The following is a 19,714-nucleotide window of genomic DNA, read 5'->3' on the forward strand; positions in this document are numbered from 1 at the left end:
TAGGCTAACTTTAATGTATCTGATTTTTGTCATAGTTAAACAACATTACTGGTAAAGAGAGTCGAAAGATAAAAAAGAGATGTTCAAAGTCGAAAACAAACTGTTAGTGTTTTTATTTTAGACACAAAAACTAAAAAACTAATAAACATGTAGCAGACAAATAAAATATATACAATAAACAGACAGACAAACAAACAAACATACATGTCAACGTCTAATAAAAATAAAAAGCAATGCCATAGTCCATGTTCGTTCCAGTTTGTTACCATTGTCACATTTAAAGAGAGATAAAGTTTGATTATAACAAAACAAAAGTAGAATGGATAATCCAAGATAAATCTCAACATCTAATGTTAAAATCAATTCAAATATAATAATGATAAAAAAGAGTCGTATTCAAAATATACTATAACGAGCATTTTCATTATTTTGGCTGGATCCGTTTGCTGATATAAAAGAGATACATAAAGCTATCTAAAATATGAGGGGTTTAAAAAAAAACCCACACATTTTCATATATAATAGCTTTGTAAGGATCAACAGTCTAAAACAAAGGAATTGCATTACAACAAAAGTAAAGCTTTGCATTACAACACAAAGTCTAATAACAGAACTCACATTAGAGACAAAAGTACAGCACTTACTGCAACAATAAATTTTGTAATCGTGGAAAAATAGCAAATAAAATTGAATGTAAACAAAAAAGAGGAGAAAAGCTTGTATATTTGGATTTCAGTTCACTATGTACTTCCACCGAGCTTCTTGAGAATGCGTTGTTTAAGTGCTTCGTTCCTTCTTGCAGTTAACAGATATTTAAGGTTCCCAAGTTTTCCTTTATCTTCTTTCTTCTGCATAAATTCTTTTTTCTGCATGGAGTTTTTCTTTTGCATGGTTTTTCTGTCGTTTATCTTTTTTTGATACGTTTGTTTTCTGCTTTCTAATGCTACATTTCCGTGACGTTTGTCAGACATGTGGGGATCTCGTTTGGCTTGTTCCATCTTGTGGTCATTCCGCTTTTTATCATGGCGTGCTCTGACAATCTGATAGGCCTTTGATTTTAGATCCTTATTACTTGGCGTCTTACCCATTGATCGTGTGGTGAGTTTTTTCTTCATGTACCCATATGCATAATAGTAATCTGAAGTAAAAATAAACGGGGATCTCAAAAAAGCGGTATATGGTTTTACAGCATGGTTATACAGGGGCAGGGAAGACTTCTTCTAAAACAAGCTCAAACATATCATTTTTCTTTATTTGGACTTTTAAACTTTTTTGATTCGAGCGTCACTGATGATTCTTTTGACGAAACGCGCGTCTGGACGTTAAAAATGTTAATCCTGGTATCTATAATGAGTTAATATCAAAACAGACTTTTTCTTCATCCACAGCTCAACTAAAGACCGCACCAAATAAGAAAATTAAGTATTACATAATCTGAACAATCTTCTGAACTGATATTTGATCGAATAACTAAGTTAATTCATGTTATTGATTTTTTTTACGAATAGCTTTGTTAATAAGTAAGGTGATTTCATTGGTCATTTGGGTAGTGTATAAGTACCAATTATCAGAATGTCTGCATACTGATATCGTAAAATATCAGCTGCGAGTCATAATATGAAGCTTTTTGTCGAGTGAGCGCAGCGAACGAGTTCAAAAAGGCTTCATATTGTGTCGAGCAGCTGATATTTTACAATATCAATATGTAGACAACCAGATAATCGATTTATCGGGTTTTATTTGCGTATTCTGAATTATAGAAACAAGTGTTTTCTTTGTTTCACCAGCAAACCGGAAGATGTCTTGATAAGTTCGGGTCAAATTTATTAACGTCGGTTCATACATTATGACGTCGTTGATATGTTCGGGTCAAAGTTATTAAGGCCGGGTCAACGTATTTGACGTCACAAAGCCGTGAAATGCAATTTTATTAAGAGGTGAGCAGAGTGAGCCAGTGGGACGACCGATAATACGTAGCAACAGCATGTTTACCGATGTTCTAGTCTTGTGAATCCAATTTCAATATGCATTTCAAGACAATACACTAAGGATATAGCTAAATGAGTATTTGAAAGGAAAGTAGCAATAATGATGATACTAATAAATGTTTTAATATCTATTTCTTCAGTTCAAATCATTGTTTGTATATAGATGGATTTTATAAAGCAAATCCGATATTTTCACTACTCAATGACTTTTCAAGTCAACGTTTGACTGGGAGAGATTTAATAATTTAAGGTAAAATAAATGGATATAAATTATTGTAAGGTGAATTCTACAGGCTTCACCTTACCTTCACAACATTAGTTTTGATATCGTTTTCTTGATTAGGTAAGCTTTTTACATTTATAGGTTAGACAATACTTGGTCATGTTTGATAAATATTTAAAGCCTGGGGCGTAGCCGATGGTTTTGAATGTTCATAAAATATGACCAAGTATTATCTGACTAGTTTAGAACATATTCTCACCTCCGAATGACTTTACAAAATTATCCTTTCCCATCCACGGTAGGTATAGTGTCCGGCTGGGATCGTGGTTTTTCGAGTGATTTGATCGTTTTTTTTTCGAGTGTGATCACTTTTTTTCGAGTGAATATGATAAAAATGTTAACAAACAGACTTCCTTTCTGGTAATACGTGAAAAAATGTGCTAGAACCTTATATACAAGATCATAGATGGTAAATTAGTATTTTTGATAAAAAGATATAATCAATCCTAAATTATTTTATTCTAAAAATGTTTATTATAGCCTTACAATGCTTTATTCCAAAATATAGATTAAAGCCATTTTTATACACATAACATTGCAAATGTCAATAAAAATGTGCACATGGAATCTATGTATACTTAGATATACAGACACTTTACAAAAACTCTTGCTTTTGCATTGAAAAGGACATTTTGGAGAGTAAATTCATTTTTATATGTCCGTGTCCATTTACTATTTGTCTTGATGGAAATATTAAGTATCTTGGTGTAATCAGGAGTGTACAGAATTTTACATCGGTGTTGAAAATAAACACCCTGAGGCGCAGCCGATGTTCGTATGCATTTTCAACACCGGTGTAAAATTCCGTACACCCCTGACTGCAGCGAGATAACGAATTTATATCTTATTTAGCGTTCGTTTCTTTTTTTTTTATTCCGGGTAATAAAGTTGAAAAAATCTTATAACCAACTTCCACTACACATTTTTCAACACCGACGTTGCTGTGCATTTTTCAAATATTATCTCTTTATTTTATTTTTTAATAATATTTGAGGAAAATTTGAAAATTTTATTATTTGGGGTATATTGGAGAATATTTTTTTTCTTCACTTGGATTTTTTTTTTGGCCAAAAAATTGAATATTTTATTTTTGTTTAATCTAAATAAAAAAAATCAATTATTATTTTATCCAATTTTGGCAAACATTTTATTTTTTGGAAATCTTGGTATATTTTTTTTTATCCCCTGGTGAACTGAGGTGGGGTGTTATTTACACCCGGGTAATTAGCCAATCAGGTGGCCTGTTGCAAGGCAAAATTTCTGTCCTTATCCCATATACTCTCATTTTTAGTGGCAGTCTAAATTTCCCGACTTTATCCCGAACGTCCTCTGTTACAGGACCTACTTATTGGATGTATTGTTAATTTGTTCTCGTATTGAACATGCACGACCCATTTGCCACTGGACGTTAAGCAACCAACAATGAATCATTTAGAGTTGTCCGTTTATAAATTTAAAAATTATAAAGAGGCTAAGGTTTCAACTCCATCAGGCAAAGTTGACCTTAAACTGATTTGGCTATTTTTTAGGTCCTTTTGGTCATACAGCGTAAAATAAATTATAAAGCGTTGTTTTTTATTAGATACTCCATTCAATTCAAATGTTATTGTAATTAATTTTTATTGGGGGGGGGGGGGGGGTCCTCTTTTTGTAGAATATTTGGGTTTATATTGAATTTTTCTGATTGTTTACCCTTTTTCCTTAGTTTTCTTGCTCCTAAGTTTTTTCGTCACTGTAATATATATCAATCATAAAATATTATTGACTATAAAAACAAAGGTAGCCTGCAATGAAATAAAAAAAAAATTATGAGTCCCTGTACTCGGTTCTTAAGACATATTTAAAATGGACGTCACCCATATGCATTGATTTCTTATATATCGTACTAATACTGCTAGGTTATGGTATAAAATTGAGAATGGAAATGGAAAATGTGTCAAAGAGACAACAACCCGACCATAGAACAGACAACAGCAGAAGGTCACCAACAGGTCTTCAATGCAGCGAGAAATTCCCGCACCCGGAGGCGTCCTTCAGCTGGCCCCTAAACAAATATATATACTAGTTCAGTGATAATGAACGCCATACTAAACTCCAAATTGTACACAAGAAACTAAAATTAAAAATAATACAAGACTGACAAAGGCTAGAGGCTCCTGACTTGGGACAGGCGCAAAAATGCGGCGGGGTTAAACATGTTTATGAGATCTCAACCCTCCCCCTATACCTCTAGCCAATGTAGAAAAGTAAACGCATAACAATACGCACATTAAAATTCAGTTCAAGAGAAGTCCGAGTCTGATGTCAGAAGATGTAACCAAAGAAAATAAACAAAATGACAATAATACATAAATAACAACAGACTACTAGCAGTTAACTGACATGCCAGCTCCAGACTTCAATTAAACTGATTGAAAGATTATGTCTTCATCATATGAATATCAGGCACAATCCTTCCCGTTAGGGGTTTAGTATCATACCATTATAACATATATGAGAAGAACATAACCCGTGTCATGCCAACAACTGGTTTTTAAATAAATGTGTTTAGTGCCGATGCAAAGACCCTATAAGTGAATCAATATTAACGCCAAAATATGCAATCTTTAATGACCTGACAACAGTATCGTAACTATATCCCTTCTTAATAAGTCTATTTAAAGGTTTTGTTAGCTTCAGAGGTGAATACTGACATTTTTGTGCTTTATAAAGAATATTTCCATAAAAAATTGGATGTGAAATACCTGAACGTATAAGAAGTCTGCATGTTGAGCTATATTTACGAATGATGTCCTTATACCGATGAGTAAAATGTTTTCTGAACAGAAAATTGTCATTGAATTGAAAAAAAGGTTAACTTTTATCAACATTATAATATGTTTTGTGTGTAAATTATTTCGAATATATAATATTGTCCTTCAATTAATTACAGTTATAAACTAGAAAAGTCAGTTTTAACTGTTGCTCTCGAAAAAAACACGGACAATGCAAAACACTGAATTTTTGGTTAAATACTACGAAATTGTGCGTCTGTTGTGCTCAAAACATGTATAGTATTCAAAATAAGATGGACAGTCATGAATAAAACTATTATAATTGCGAAATAGCAGTTAAATGACTTGATCGCATGTTTAATCACTCGAAAAAAACCCGATCTATACTCGAAAGAAGTGGACCGATTCACTCGAAAAAACACGATCTCCGCCGGACACTATACCTACCGTGCATCGTGATAATCAAATCTCAATATGAGGATAATATCGTATTTAATTATCATTTCAACAGATGGAACGAAATAGCACGGAGATAGTGTTGTGAAGACAAAAAAAATGATAAAAAGGGGCATTTTTCTGTTTCAGGTAAAATTAATACTTATAATATCTAAAATTCCTTCATTTTAAAAAGGACGAAAATTGTATTCAAACATAATGAGTAAATATTAGAATAACAATCGTTCAAACATCAGATGCCTACCTTTTTATTTATGAATGTATTGTTTTTTCTCAAAAAAAATTCCTTTGCTTTATATATCAACAGTCCTTGTATCTTAGAAGAAAATAATTAACGAAAAACGAGTGTGCCAGACATGAACAGACAACAACCACTGTATACTCATGATAACATATATAACGGTTTTTTACGATTGCATATTTGCACTGTTATGTCCCTAATGTTGTAGACATGTGCATATATACTTTGAAACTGTATTCGTCTTATGTTATCTTTGAAAGTTTGTTTTAATCAATTATACCTACATAGTATCATAGGTGATTTCAAAATTAGATGTGAAATATGTTTACCTCTGCAAAAATCGTGGCTCGCAACACTTGAATTGGTCTCATACCCAATACAGATGTCATCAATGCTGACAAATCCATTCCCTGAAATAAAGGTAAATTTAATTGGAAAGTAATTATCCTATCTCATTCTATGTCACCAATAATGGAATCCGACATCGGAAATAAAGATTGATTGGTTGCTGGTTGCTCAATGTCCAGTGGCAAATAGTTGATGCATGTTACGGAAATAAAGATAACTTTACCTTGAAGATAAAAGAGAAACAAATCAGATCCTTTCATTATCTTTCTCAAATGCATAATTTTGTTTCAAATGTCTAAACCTATCATTTGTTATATATACTGACCACAGGTGCTGACATCAGAGGGGTTATGGGTTGATGACGCATAAAACATATCGCCTGTAAATATATGAAAAACACATGACATAATTTCTCAGTTAACCACAGATTTTCACTCTAAACTCAAACTGTTACTGAAATTAAGATATGCAGAACATTGGAGTTTTTAACATTTCAATGAACCATAAAACAGACCTAAGATTGTTTAGGAATTCCTCATAATTAAGTGTTTAACGGTAGGAGTATATGTTGAATTATTAACAGCTATTTCTCTTATCATGCAGTTAAAATAATCTGTGGTACAAAATATAACTACTGGGGTTTTGTCTGCGGAGTTAACGACATGTTTGTCGTGCAGGCAGATTAGTTGCTTTTCAACATTTGGGTTGAAGAATGATGAAGCACGAGTATTCTACCATGAACATTTCATTCTGGGTTGAATTGTATGAAACTCCTCTGTGGTGTGAAAAAAATATTAGATATCTATTTTATTAGATATGATAAGTTATTTATCCCTAACTACCAATAATAAATCATCAGAACAACTCAAAAACAGTTATTTATAGATAATCAATGATAGTTTATTTCAACACCGAGATGTCAACTATAAGGCCGACAATACCCCGCGGGATGAAACGTCCACTAGCAGTGTCATCGACCAAATCCCCTCATCCATCTGAATTAGAACCACCAACCCAAACTCAACTATTACAGTAGTAAAACTGAAGGTTGAGGTTTTTGTACATTTTATAATATTCACATTATTCTTAAACATCGCTTTTATCCATCATTTGATATCTCAAATAACATACCACACCACATCTCATCTTCACCATCAGCGCATTCCCATGAGCCGTCACACCAATAAGCACACGTAGAACCATCGTTACAAGTCGATTGCATTGGATCAGAACAACCTATGAAAATTTTAGATTCAAAAATATTTGTGTCTTGAAACCGAGTGGTCAACCATTTGTTGTAAGTCATTTATCAATCAAATAAGTATACTTAAACCATTGTCGTGACGTCAGCCTATTCATTTACAGAGGATTCTTTTTCTAGAATCAACGCTTCCTAAATCTGTCGCTGAAATGGACTCACCAAGTTATATTCAAATGTTTCCTTTCTGTGCCTAACTTTATTTAGAATATAGCGTTAACGGTGGCAATGTTACTGCACCAGTAAACTTCATCTTATTTGATTTTTTGGTTTGTTTCAAAATTCAACTTTTAGACAGTTTTAATCACAAATCCTTTCAATCTGATAAATGTGCATCGGGGCAGTTGTAACTCATTTATAGAAACTCTTTGTTTTGAACTGTAAGTAGACCTAAACAATTATAGGATAATCCCTTACGAAGAACACGACTTACATTCATTCTTCACAATTAAGAGACATCAAATCCTACAATTTCATTGGTCGAGAGCACTTTGCTTTATTCTAAGTTTTGAAAAGACATCAACACATTAGTTTAAGTTATAGATACAATGGATAAGCGTTGATTCATGAAAAACAAACCATTCACCCTCCGGGCTCATTGTTTCTTTTTCAAGAATCAACGCTTATTTATTGTATCTATACTACATATTCACTTGTTTATTCAATCAGTAATTGTATCTTTAACAAACAGATTTTGATATTAACTATATATTTTTGTTTAAAATATATGAGTAATCTATAGAGTCAGTCACCAAAATTCAATTTGCTTTTAGAAAGTATTTACAATGAGTTAATAAATTGCTAGAATGGTAAAAAACAACATTTTCAAAACACATACCATACATATTCATGTCACACCACATCTCGTCTTCATCATCTGAGCATTCCGGATGACCGTCACACCAAGTAGCGCATGATCCATCCATACATTGCATTTGAAGTGGATCAGAACAACCTAACAAAATTGTAAGAATGTAGCCATATATATTTATGTCTAATAAACCAATCAAGTAAGGAAACTCATAATATATCTTTAGATATCTTAATCTTTCATCCTTATCTAGCTTGACTAAAATCTAATCAATAAGTGTTTAACATATCATAAAAGCATACAAGACAATATGTTGACCGGTTGTAGATATCTGTTTTGTATGACTTTCTTCTCCTTTGTATTCATTTGATAGTACACTGGTTAGAAGAGGAAAGTATAAAGGATGATACGACAATAGAAACGAACAAGGCATACTCTTTGATAAGTAGGTAAAATAAAGATTTTGTATATCGTTTTGAATATCGTAAACTATTAGCTCTAATTCACAAAAAAAATAAATTCTGAGAGACAGGTCAAGACCCTCGGGTTGGTATCATTCTAAAACTGCTGTAAGGAAAGAATGGTGATTGATATATCGGATTGCATTGTAATCATAGTATTCCTTATCTTTTCAATTTATCGAAGGTAAATTGCCATATTATGTTCACTGTCAAACATTTTTAATTAAGATCAAATCAGTTTCACATAGTATTACAAAAATATACAGATGTGGTATGATTGTCAATCAATCAACTTTCCAAATTATGGAAATAAAAGTAATTATAGGTCACCGTACAGCTTTCAACAATAAGCAAAACTCGTACCAATTTCTCAAATTGTCCCCTCAACATAGTGGGGAATTAACTTTTCAGTGTTCGGGAAATTATATTTTCTTCAAGCGATCGGGAGTTATGTTCAATGTTTTATTTGATTAGGTTTTTCATCCGAAGATTAAAAATCATAGTTAAATATGTCACAATGAACGCTTATTAGGAGCTATCTCCTTTGAAATTGTATCGACTCCTCTTAAGTCGGGGACAAGTTAGAATCAGATTTGTCAAGGCCATGACAAACACGCTTTACGTCAAGCCAAGCAGAAACATACAGGCACATCATAGTTAGTTTGGTACACTTCGATAACAATTATACACTGACTTTAAAGGAATATGGGATAGAGTGTTTGATAGATTTTTAACAGAAATGGTTACAAATTGATTGATTGATTGTTGGTTGCTTAACACCCAGTGTCCTCTACAAATTGATATATTGATAATTTGTAATTAAAATATACAAACGTATCATTTGTAAAAGTATATATTTGATAATTGACACTCAGAAAAGTATTCAATAAGGTTTTGTTCACTTTGAAAAGTGCATTTCAATTTGACATGCCACTTACCACACCATTGCTCATCTTCACCAGTAGCACAGTCCACTGAACCGTCGCAATAAGTACCACATGAGGTTCCATCATCACAATGACCTTGATTTGGATCAGTGCAACCTATAAAGAAAATATCATTACTTAGTTTTTGAGTGGTTTCATCAGTATGTAGTAAACAAATAAATCATCAAAAGCACTACACTTACATTTTTTAATTACAATTTTATAGTTAAAGTATAAGAAGATAATTATTATGTCGGCAAAAAAAGAAAGACAACACAATGACTAAATCAGAGAAAAGAAAAGAATTACAAAAAGAATATTGACAGAAAAGTTGAGATTGATAAATAAAAACGAAGTCAAAACCGGGGAGGACAAAAAATAAAGCAATTCCTTGCTCTCCAACTGACAATTATCATGTTGCTCGGCTTAAATCTCAACGATCTCGCACTCCGGCTTTTGAATATGTGCCTAAATAGCATTTAAGTTTGATGAGAGTTATTACTTATTCGGACAAGTATTCCTGTTCGAAACATTGAAATGCAATCGATTAAATAAAAAATAAGATTGCTTCATACCTCGATTTTTGAAAAGTTTCAACTTAATAATCGAGCACTGGCAAATACACAAATGGAACCTTATTGGTAGTCTACAAACAGCAGTACCTTCCCAATAGCAATAACATTACTTTTTATACCATGAGCCAGGACGTCATTATCTGTTAAAACCTGAAATATAGTCGAAACAAACAAACAAACAAACAAACAAACAAACAAAGTGTAACAAACAAACAAACAAACAAACAAACAAACTAACTGACAAAATGTATATAGATAAAGACAATAGTAGTATACCGCTGTTCAATAGTCATTAATCGATTTAACTGAAACAAATCTGGGTCACAAACCAAAACTGAGGGAAACACATCAACTATAAGAGGAAACAAAACGGAACAACAGAAACACTGAACTGCTACAAAAACAAACGCCAACATACATGGAAACGGACTATGTGATAACAACTGCCATATTCCTGAGTTGGTACGGGACATTTTTAGAAAAAATGGTGGATTGAGCCTGGTTTTATGGCTAGCAAAATCTCCCGCTTATATGGCAATGTTAAAAATACCGCTAAAATGACAACATTACGTGACAGGAATACAGTACAAATAAATGCAAGAACATTCAGGACAGAGAAATACATAAATAAATAATATAAAAGTACATTTCAACATGTAAACCACAGAATAACAACGAACACCTAAAATTAATTTACGACAGAACACAGATACAGCACAATAGAATAATGAACTAGGCGTCACTTGTTGATTAACTTGATATAGATAAATACATACCGCACCACTTCTCATCTTCTCCGTTAGGACAAGTTGCTGTACCGTCACATGGAGTTGCACATTCTGTACCGTCATCACAGTGCCATTGGCTAGGATCGGAACAACCTATTAAGTAAGTGTTTAGTATCACTCGACCTTTATTCACCTACTATTTTATCGTGGTGTTCGTTTTGCTTTAGTTTTTGCATAGTGTTTTGTAGATGTAATTGTTTTTTCGTTGTTTTCTTTTTTGGTCATGGTATTGTCTATAACTTTTCGTTGACTTATGATTTCTTATTGGCCTTTAGTATTTTGTCCCCTTTGAACAAGGAAGAGAATGGATGATGCCTTATGATAATAATCTAGTTAAATTTCAAGAACATTTATTTTCCTGACCATATACGTATACCATATTTTATGTGCATTTTAATATTCATTATCTTGTTAATTAACTTAATATAGATAAAAACATACCGCACCACTTCTCATCTTCTCCATTAGGACAAGTTGCTGAACCGTCACAAGAAGTTGCACATTCTATACCGTCATCACAGTGCCATTGGCTAGGATCAGAACAACCTATCAAGAAAATATATAGTATTACTCGACTCAGTGGTGTCAGTATGTAGCAGTGAGTTCATTCTTGAATTAATGCTAGTCATATATGACCCATCATGACATTTCTTGTCTAATGAAAGTGTAACGTTATTGTTAGAAAAGGGATGTTTAAAGTGAACGTAATGTTACAAAATTTATTGGGTTAAATTGATAGATTTCTATAATTGATTTCAAGTTTGAATGTTTTTCAAATTTCATTTTAAATAAAAATATATAACATTTTTATTTAGAAAAAAGAATATTTTGCTAATACGGTAACTTTTTGAATCCAGAAAAGTCACTATGTCGAAAACTCCATCGGCAAAATGTGTTTGGACCTGATAGAATATAGTATCGAGTATGGTGACGGACTGCGTACTGGCAGATAAAAGGTAGGATTTATGTTTACCTATTTGCGATTTGTATGAAATTGTAGAATACACATATTACTACTTTCAAATGTGAGATGTAACATTTTCTACAACTGATTTAGATTAATAGAGAAATAAGAAATAATTCACGGCAAAGCGATGAATAAAGTAACCCTATCATTTTGTACATCAAATTGTTAAATTTCTAATTAAACTGCGCACATTGTACGGATAGAAACTTTTATAGATTAAGATTGCAAAGTTAGTCACTTGTGGCACCTCTAATATTTTTATTTTGTCAAAATGGTGGCACCCGGTTGTTGCGCAACAATTTTTGTAAGCGGTCATCTTATTATTTATTTGAATCCGTAAACCCTTGAATTTCTGCTTTATTTGAAAAAACATAATTTTTATAATGAATCGCATGAATAGTTCTTTATACGATTTTCGATATAAAATGTTTATGAATTATTTTTTGAGTACAACGAAAAAAGGTAAATACATTTTATTAAGTAGTAATTAAAGTCTTTGTTCTTCCAATATAAAAGAAATATTTTGCCTCATACATTTATATGTGTTTTAAAGTGGATGTAATACTTTATGATAAATAATGTCACAATACATGCACTTATGACGTCTTAAAAGAAAAACACGTGTTAATGGAAAAATAGAGATTTTGGCCCATTTTCGAATGTGTTCTGACATGAAAGCACTTGAAAGTCCATTGTCCTTATTAGATATGTAGAAAGTTTGTAATGACCAACCTATGTGCCTTAAACCTCAAATTGAATTTGGAGACCCTCTTTAAAAATATTTGGGAAGAGATTCTTCTGACCTTGACTCAGTCGACAGGTCTTGGGATCAGACATCCATTAGTATGGCTGGACATTGTAAAACAAAGATTTAATCCAGAAACAAAGATTCTGATGAAATTTCAATCTATATATACATGTACCTGTCATGTGTTATGTATGGTTGCTTTAGTTTTTTAAAATTATGAAACCGTTTGTTCGACCAACTCGCAAAAGAAAAAGGACATTCTTAAGACTTGACTCCCTCCTTAATAGAATTTCCAATAGGGTTTTCTCTCTTATAAAGAGGTTCTAGCCTTTCCTCGAAACATTTCTAAAATCTTACCAAAACGTATCGAACGTATCGAAAAAAATCGCGCCTTCAGAGTTCGAAGTTGAGTTTTACCGTTTAGAAGACCTAGGTAAAAGATAAACAACTAAAAGGCACGATTTTAATTGTATGACTATAGCAAAACGAGGTAAATACATTATATTAAGAAGTAATTTAAGACTTGGTTTCTTTCCATATAACAGTTACATTTTCGTAACAATTATTCCAGATGCCTGGTGCTTATCTAAAAACGGATTAACTTCCGAAACAGTTTCTTCAGAGAAAAATTGCCTCATCACACACAATAAATCATCTGAAAAATTGCTTGAAAGGAGTACATAGTAACTAAATATAGTTTTTCTTCTAAAATAACTCAGGAATTAGATATTTATAAATAAGTGTTCGTTGTTATAACAATGGTTTCAGGGACTCTGTGAATTACCATAAATCAAGGCAACAGTAGTTTACCGATGTCCAGATCTCATAAATATATTAAACAGACAAATCAAGTAACAAACAAAAACTGAGAGAAGTGCTAGAACTCCAAAAGGAGTGAGAACGGATGTGTCGACTGTTTAATCGTCGACTACTTAAATCACCATGTTTGTCATAGATTCTATTTTGAAGTCGTCCATATGTGTGAATATCGAGGAAAAGATCAAGATATGGAGCAGATATTTCTGTTATATTCTTTATCTCAAGTTAACTGGTATCTATGACATGAAATCTGAAACATAAAACAGTGTATCCTCAGAAACAATGGGTTTGGAAACAACTTACCACAAAACATTTCATCTTCACCATTGTGACAATCATTTATGCCATTACAATGCGATGCACATGTAATATTATCGTCAGAACAAAGGTACTGATCGTAACTACAACCTACAAAAGGGAATAAATTATAAATGTCTAATGAATTAAACACGTCATTATACTTGTATCAACAATATGTAAGGTACATATTTTGTAGTCTGTACATAAAAAAAATATTGATAACGTTTGATCAGCAAAGAATACATCTTAATCAATTTTATTTCATAGATTTATTTTTCACACACATTACATGGCTGAAACTTCACTCACGTAATAGTTTGATGAACTTCACTGAAACCTCTGACGTTTTGAAGCTACTGCTGAGGTAACCACTGTGAATTGCACACGTAGTAAATTAGTGTAGGTAAAACATCGTGATATATCGACATACAACTGACTTTCACGTGTGAACATTGTTCTTTAATTATACTTAAATTTCCAATTATTGGGTGCAAAAACTAGATTTTGAAAGTTTTGTAGAAGACCTTCACTAATTATCCTTTTCAAAACTATTCCTCCTTTCTTATCTTTACCCCTGTTACTTTGTACAATGTTTGTTTGCAACAAATCTTTAAGTAACACTTTAAATATAATATCAGTCGTAAAGATGTGCCCAAATTATCCACTGGTATATCAAACCTTTACTCTCTAATTTCATAGAATTCTAACTTTAATATGCTGAACAGCCTTTCAAAAACCCTAGTTTATCGATTTACAATTTCACCAAATATTCAAGGATACTATGTACAATTTCTTCAAAAATAAACGATAAATTACCCATGTCCTCATTACTATAATGATAATTATATTAAAGAGAGTAGGAAAATACCAAAGGTATATTCAAACTCATAAGTCGAAGATAAAGTGACAACGCCATTTCAAAACACGAAATACGGCAAGAAGTTAGACAACAGTCAACGAAACATAACATAGAAAGCATATGACTGACGATCACAAACCCTACCAAAAACCGTGAGGGATCCTAGGTGCTCCACATGGGTAAGCAGATCCTGCTCCATATGTGACCCCCGTTGAGACTCAATAGATATCATAGTGCATTCAGCATGTTTTAAATTGTGAATTCATGATAATTATGCAGCAATATCAAAAGAATAAATGATGGAAAATTGATTTGTTTGGATAGACATACATAGTTTCTCCAAAGATTTTCATATAGCACGGTGCCCTCATAATGCGTGATTTGATATTGCAAAAAACAGATTCTGAAAATTTAAAAATAGAATACAGTTTTCCATTAAATCCATTAAATTTATATTAAATTGTAATTGTAAATTCAATTTTCTCACTAGTTTTCAAAATTACGAAGTTATTCTTACTGTATTGTCGTTTTAAATTCTTCTCTAAAAGTCGTATGAACTCCGGACTAAGCGACACAGCCAATGGTATAACTGATAAGAAAATCACAGCAAACATTACACGCATTCCCATTGTGCAGCTGAAACCAAAGAAAAAATATTTATATCACATGCACCCGTAATTAGATATCTTGATAAATATTGTTTTGATAATTGCAATTTTTCAGAGCCTACCCACATACCCCCACAAAAAAAAAAATTAGAAAAAAAGACGAAGTTGGGTTTAAGACGACAAAAGACAAACATCAGTCTGCAAAACAAAACATAGAAAACTAAAACAATACGAAACCCACTAAACACTGGGGTGATCTCAGTGCTCCCCTAGGCCTTAAAAATATACATGGTTGCAAATTACTTTTGTTGTTATTTAAAAAAAAAACTTTCAAAAAATGGATTCGAATCCTTTGATAAACTATTGTAAATAGATATTTGGCCACCACGTTTACAAAAATATATATGATTGCTTTTTACCCTTGTTTAAGTGAGCGTCTGAGAGTCTTCTCGGAAATAAAAAAATGAAATAGCCAAAAACAAATAATTATTTTACAAAAGCCTGGTCAATATGTTTAAAAATATATATGATCGCTTGGTATCTTTTAAAAAATTTGGGATATGAAAGTCTTTCAAACATTTATCAGAAGCAAACCGCAATACATTTTTCCATATCAAAGCTTTGGTCAGTGTGTTTCGAAAATATATAGTTTGTAGATACTATTCTTTAAAAGTTATGGGTCTAAAATGTGTTTAGGAAATTTCTCAAAATTGTAATCACATGTTTTAAAAATCTTTTTGTAAAGTTCAGGTCAGAACATATCCAAATATATATTGTCACCATGTGCTATTCCAAATCATTATTTTTCTGGCATACTTCAAGGAGAATGACCAAACTGGGATTCGTATCCTCGGAATCCAATTGTTTAATATGAAATATTGGGTCAATATGTTTTAAAAATATTATGAGTTCTAGTTATCTTGCTTCAATCATTGTGGTCCGAGGAGTCTTTCAGGAAATTAATCAAAATGAGAATAAAATCCTTTTGGATTGAAATAAATGAAATAGAACAAAAAAATAAAAGGATAACATAAATGGATGAGTGGCAGTCAGAATCGATGAGTCAGAAAAGGACAAACTATGATCTAGTAAAAAAACCAACCAAACAAATGTAAACATTTAACATTTTAATGAAAACATAAAACAACCTATTATATGTTAACTTCTACGTCATTTAGTCTCTGATTGAGAGTTGTCTCATTGGCAATCTATTTTTATACATCATTATACCTTCAATTAAAGATTGAGCAACATAAGTTTAAATCGCGGGTAAATATAGTTGTAGTACAAAGTAGTTTTTCTCTACCGCTTTTGGAAAAACACGTCCGTCTGGCTAATAAGTGACTAATGCCTTTCAGAATACCTGATGCAGTTAACCAATTGATGATTAATACGAGGCTTATAGTTGAGTATGTCAAACTTGTGCGTCATCTACAAAAGTCTGATCAGCGGCACTCGAAACAAAACAGTTCGAAGGTCAAATCAATAACGAAGTCAAAGATCATATCTTAAAACAAATAAAAAATACCAAAAATTGAGCGAGACCTTGGCAAGACCATTTTTACCCGTGGAAGAAAAACATCAGTGTTTCGAACGGCGTTAACAGTTTATTAACAGTAAATTTACAGAAAATGCCAACAATACGTAATGTCAGCACAAGAGTAATGACTTCTTGGCTGGTGATGCGAGAAATGTGCACATAACACTGCAGAAGGTTTATATTTCATACATCAATGACAATAGATATTACAGATTATCCAATTTCATATGAACTTTAACAAGGCCCAACTAGTTTGATAAATTAACGATTGTCAAAAAAATGTAAATCTTAAGTGAAATTCCGGTAGGATCTACTGTTATAGTAACAAAAGAAAAACTCAGTCATCAGACAATACTTAATGTACGAATAATTTAGCAAGTAATGGTGTACGTTTATCAGACATTTAATGAATGTTAATTCAGTTCACAAGTTTATATTTACATTATGAAAAAAAAGTCATTAATAGAATTTGCATTGGTTTTATATATTTATTGATTTTAAATTATGAGTATAATAACAATCTTTAAATATCCCTTTAATTATGACGGAATAAATGTGAAAGTACTTTATGAAAGACGATCTCGTCCCTTAACTTCAGATTACTGATTTATTGTTTGCATGACACCCATTGTTCGTCAAGAGATATATTTCGGTGAAGTTTAGGTACGATCTTTTCATGTACAATAAGAAAAGTTAAAGTACGAATAATTAAGCCAGAAATGACATACTTTTCATCATACATTTGATATATGTCTATTGAAGTTCATTCACATACAGTGTGGAGTAAAGAACATTTTTTATATATTGATGTATTTTCAGCTAGCTATAAAACCAGGTTTAATCCACCATTTTATACATAAGGAAATGCCTGTACCAAGTCAGGAATATGACGTTGTTTTCCATTTGTTTGATGTGTTTGAGCTTTTGATTTTGCAATTTGATAAAGGACTTTCCGCTTTCAATTTTCCTTTGAGTTCGGTTTTTTTGTTATTTTACTTTTCACTATGCGTGTTATGTCAAACTTAAATTACAATTGAAACTCAAAATTCCATGTACTGAAATAAATAGATGTAAGCTTATATAGAAATATGGAGATGTGGTATAATTGCCCAAAAGATACCTATACATAAATATTAAAAAGACAAAGATGTGAACAATTACAGGTTATCGTCTGACCTTCAGCAATCAGCAAAATTCGTATGCCAAGCTATAAAAGGATCCGATATGAATAAATATGAACAAAGCAAAAGAGATAATTAACGGACTTATTTATACAACAATGATCAAGGAAAAACACAAACAACATTCAAAGAGGACAACTAGATTAAAGGTTCCTTGGTTGGAACAGTAACATATAGAAAGGGGCGGGGTTTATTATTTTTACTCCCTTTTCATAAAACAATTTCGATTTAGAAGATTGGATCTATGGGTCTATCATTTTAATAACTTAAATTCTAATATTTTCTAGTTTTGCCTGCAATTTAATTTTAGTACCAGTGGAACATTTGATCAGATTTTTTAAAGTCATTCTTTCAGAAATGCTATATACATGAATCATGCTCTAACAAAACAGAGCATAAGATAAAAACTAGATTTCTGAATCGTGAACATGGAAACGTATCGTCATCATTTCTTTATAACTACACATTAGCCTGTCAATCAAATTTATACACTCTCAATATGTACACAATATTTGCCACGGAATGTTAAGCAAGATATCAATTAATCTATCGATTAATAATAACGAATTTGTCATTTCTCAACCAATTTCCTTAATCGGTCGATTCTTATTTCTTATGACGGGAAAAGTTTATACAAATAAAATAAATAAAACAACTTTTATTATAATGCCTGTATGAAAAAGAGAAAAAATCTGCTTGAAATTTGAAATGTATTTGATTACAAGTGTGTCCACTGCAAAAACAATTGACGAAATTGACCTATTGGCAAATGACATTCTCGGGGCATAAGTGTATAATTAAGGTGGTCTTACCCCAGTAGTAGCAAATCAAACGAAAAACAACCTTTTATTGAGTTTGGTTGTGTGGGCAGATATTATTTCCCGTTTGATTTTCTTAAAGGGCTATATAATATTGCCTTGCTGTCCATCGTAATCAATTCTTAATCATTTTAAGAAAATCTTATGATGCTAGGATCAAGCTTAATTAGCGTTTAATTATATACCTGAGTGAGGAATACTCCACCAGTTGAGTTAACACAAATATAAAAAAAACTACTGCTCTGAAGGCTTTTTTCTAGATTGAACTTGAATTAACCTTAATCTCTAGGAAAAGATAAAACGTTGATACAAATACAGTTTATTTACATATTACCTTGCAACTCAGTCCATTTATAAAAAATAAAATAATAAAAAAAATAAAAATAAGAATAGGTTTTTAATAATTTTTTTATAAATATATGATATGTCAAAAAATCTTTTCTACCACAACATTATTTTACCTACAAAATGCCTTTAAAAAATATAATCGTAATTTTTTTTCACGAAATAACGATTATGTATTTATGAAATGTAACACTTGCGCTTTGTGAAATGCATTTTAAATATGTTTGCATTTAAATAACCTCCTTCTTTCTAAAAACTGTTCTTTTAAAACGAAAGGTTCTAAGTAGTGCCCAATTTTTTTGCTACTTTGAAATTTATTTTTTGATAAGGATAGCATTTATTTTCGACTCCCAATTCTTGTAAAGTACAATTTCAGTATTTTGTTGTTATTTTGTTTAATTCCATTTAAAAATCCTTACGTTCAAAGTGGAAAAGTCTATCATTTTGAATTTAAAAAATAAAACGTTAAACTGCTTACCTAATGATAAATGGCTGGACCTACGATATAAACTCTTCAACCATAAAACTTGCTTTATAAAGTGTACATCACGTGATCTTAAAAAAATAAAATTGAGAATGGAAATGGAGAATGTGTCAAAGAGACAACAACCCGACCACAG

At 31.7% G+C, this 19,714-nt stretch overlaps 1 protein-coding gene across 4 annotated transcripts; it reads right to left on the minus strand.

Annotated features, from left to right (window-relative positions):
- Nucleotides 1–96: 96 nt before the first annotated feature.
- LOC127716615 (sortilin-related receptor-like) lies at nt 97–19,630 on the minus strand. Of its 4 annotated transcripts, XM_052222859.1 has the most exons (11): nt 19,573–19,630; nt 15,120–15,238; nt 13,747–13,851; nt 11,351–11,455; nt 10,898–11,002; nt 9,559–9,663; nt 8,187–8,303; nt 7,222–7,326; nt 6,416–6,469; nt 6,072–6,152; nt 97–1,138 (listed from the first exon to the last, which is right to left on the minus strand). In XM_052222859.1, exons 2-11 carry the CDS (start codon nt 15,229–15,231, stop codon nt 741–743), a joined length of 1,287 nt encoding a protein of 428 aa, XP_052078819.1. In that variant the 5' UTR covers nt 15,232–15,238; nt 19,573–19,630; the 3' UTR covers nt 97–740. The 4 variants fall into 4 exon arrangements, with proteins under 4 accessions (XP_052078819.1, XP_052078820.1, XP_052078821.1 ...); XM_052222860.1 differs by lacking the exon at nt 13,747–13,851; XM_052222861.1 differs by lacking the exon at nt 10,898–11,002.
- Nucleotides 19,631–19,714: the final 84 nt, after the last annotated feature.

The sequence above is a fragment of the Mytilus californianus genome, unplaced genomic scaffold (genome assembly GCF_021869535.1).
Source record: "Mytilus californianus isolate M0D057914Y unplaced genomic scaffold, xbMytCali1.0.p SCAF_9, whole genome shotgun sequence".
NCBI classification, from domain to species: Eukaryota; Metazoa; Mollusca; class Bivalvia; order Mytilida; family Mytilidae; genus Mytilus; species Mytilus californianus.

Bases quoted from the DNA above. Each gene is read 5' to 3' on its own strand.
- LOC127716615 (XM_052222859.1), bottom strand. From the start codon at position 15,231: ATGGGAATGCGTGTAATGTTTGCTGTGATTTTCTTATCAGTTATACCA. The intron at 13,852-15,119 runs GTAAGAATAACT...TCCCTTTTGTAG, and splicing joins GAATTTAAAACGACAATACA to GTTGTAGTTACGATCAGTAC. The intron at 9,664-10,897 runs GTATGTATTTAT...TTTTCTTTATAG, and splicing joins AGAAGATGAGAAGTGGTGCG to GTTGCACTGATCCAAATCAA.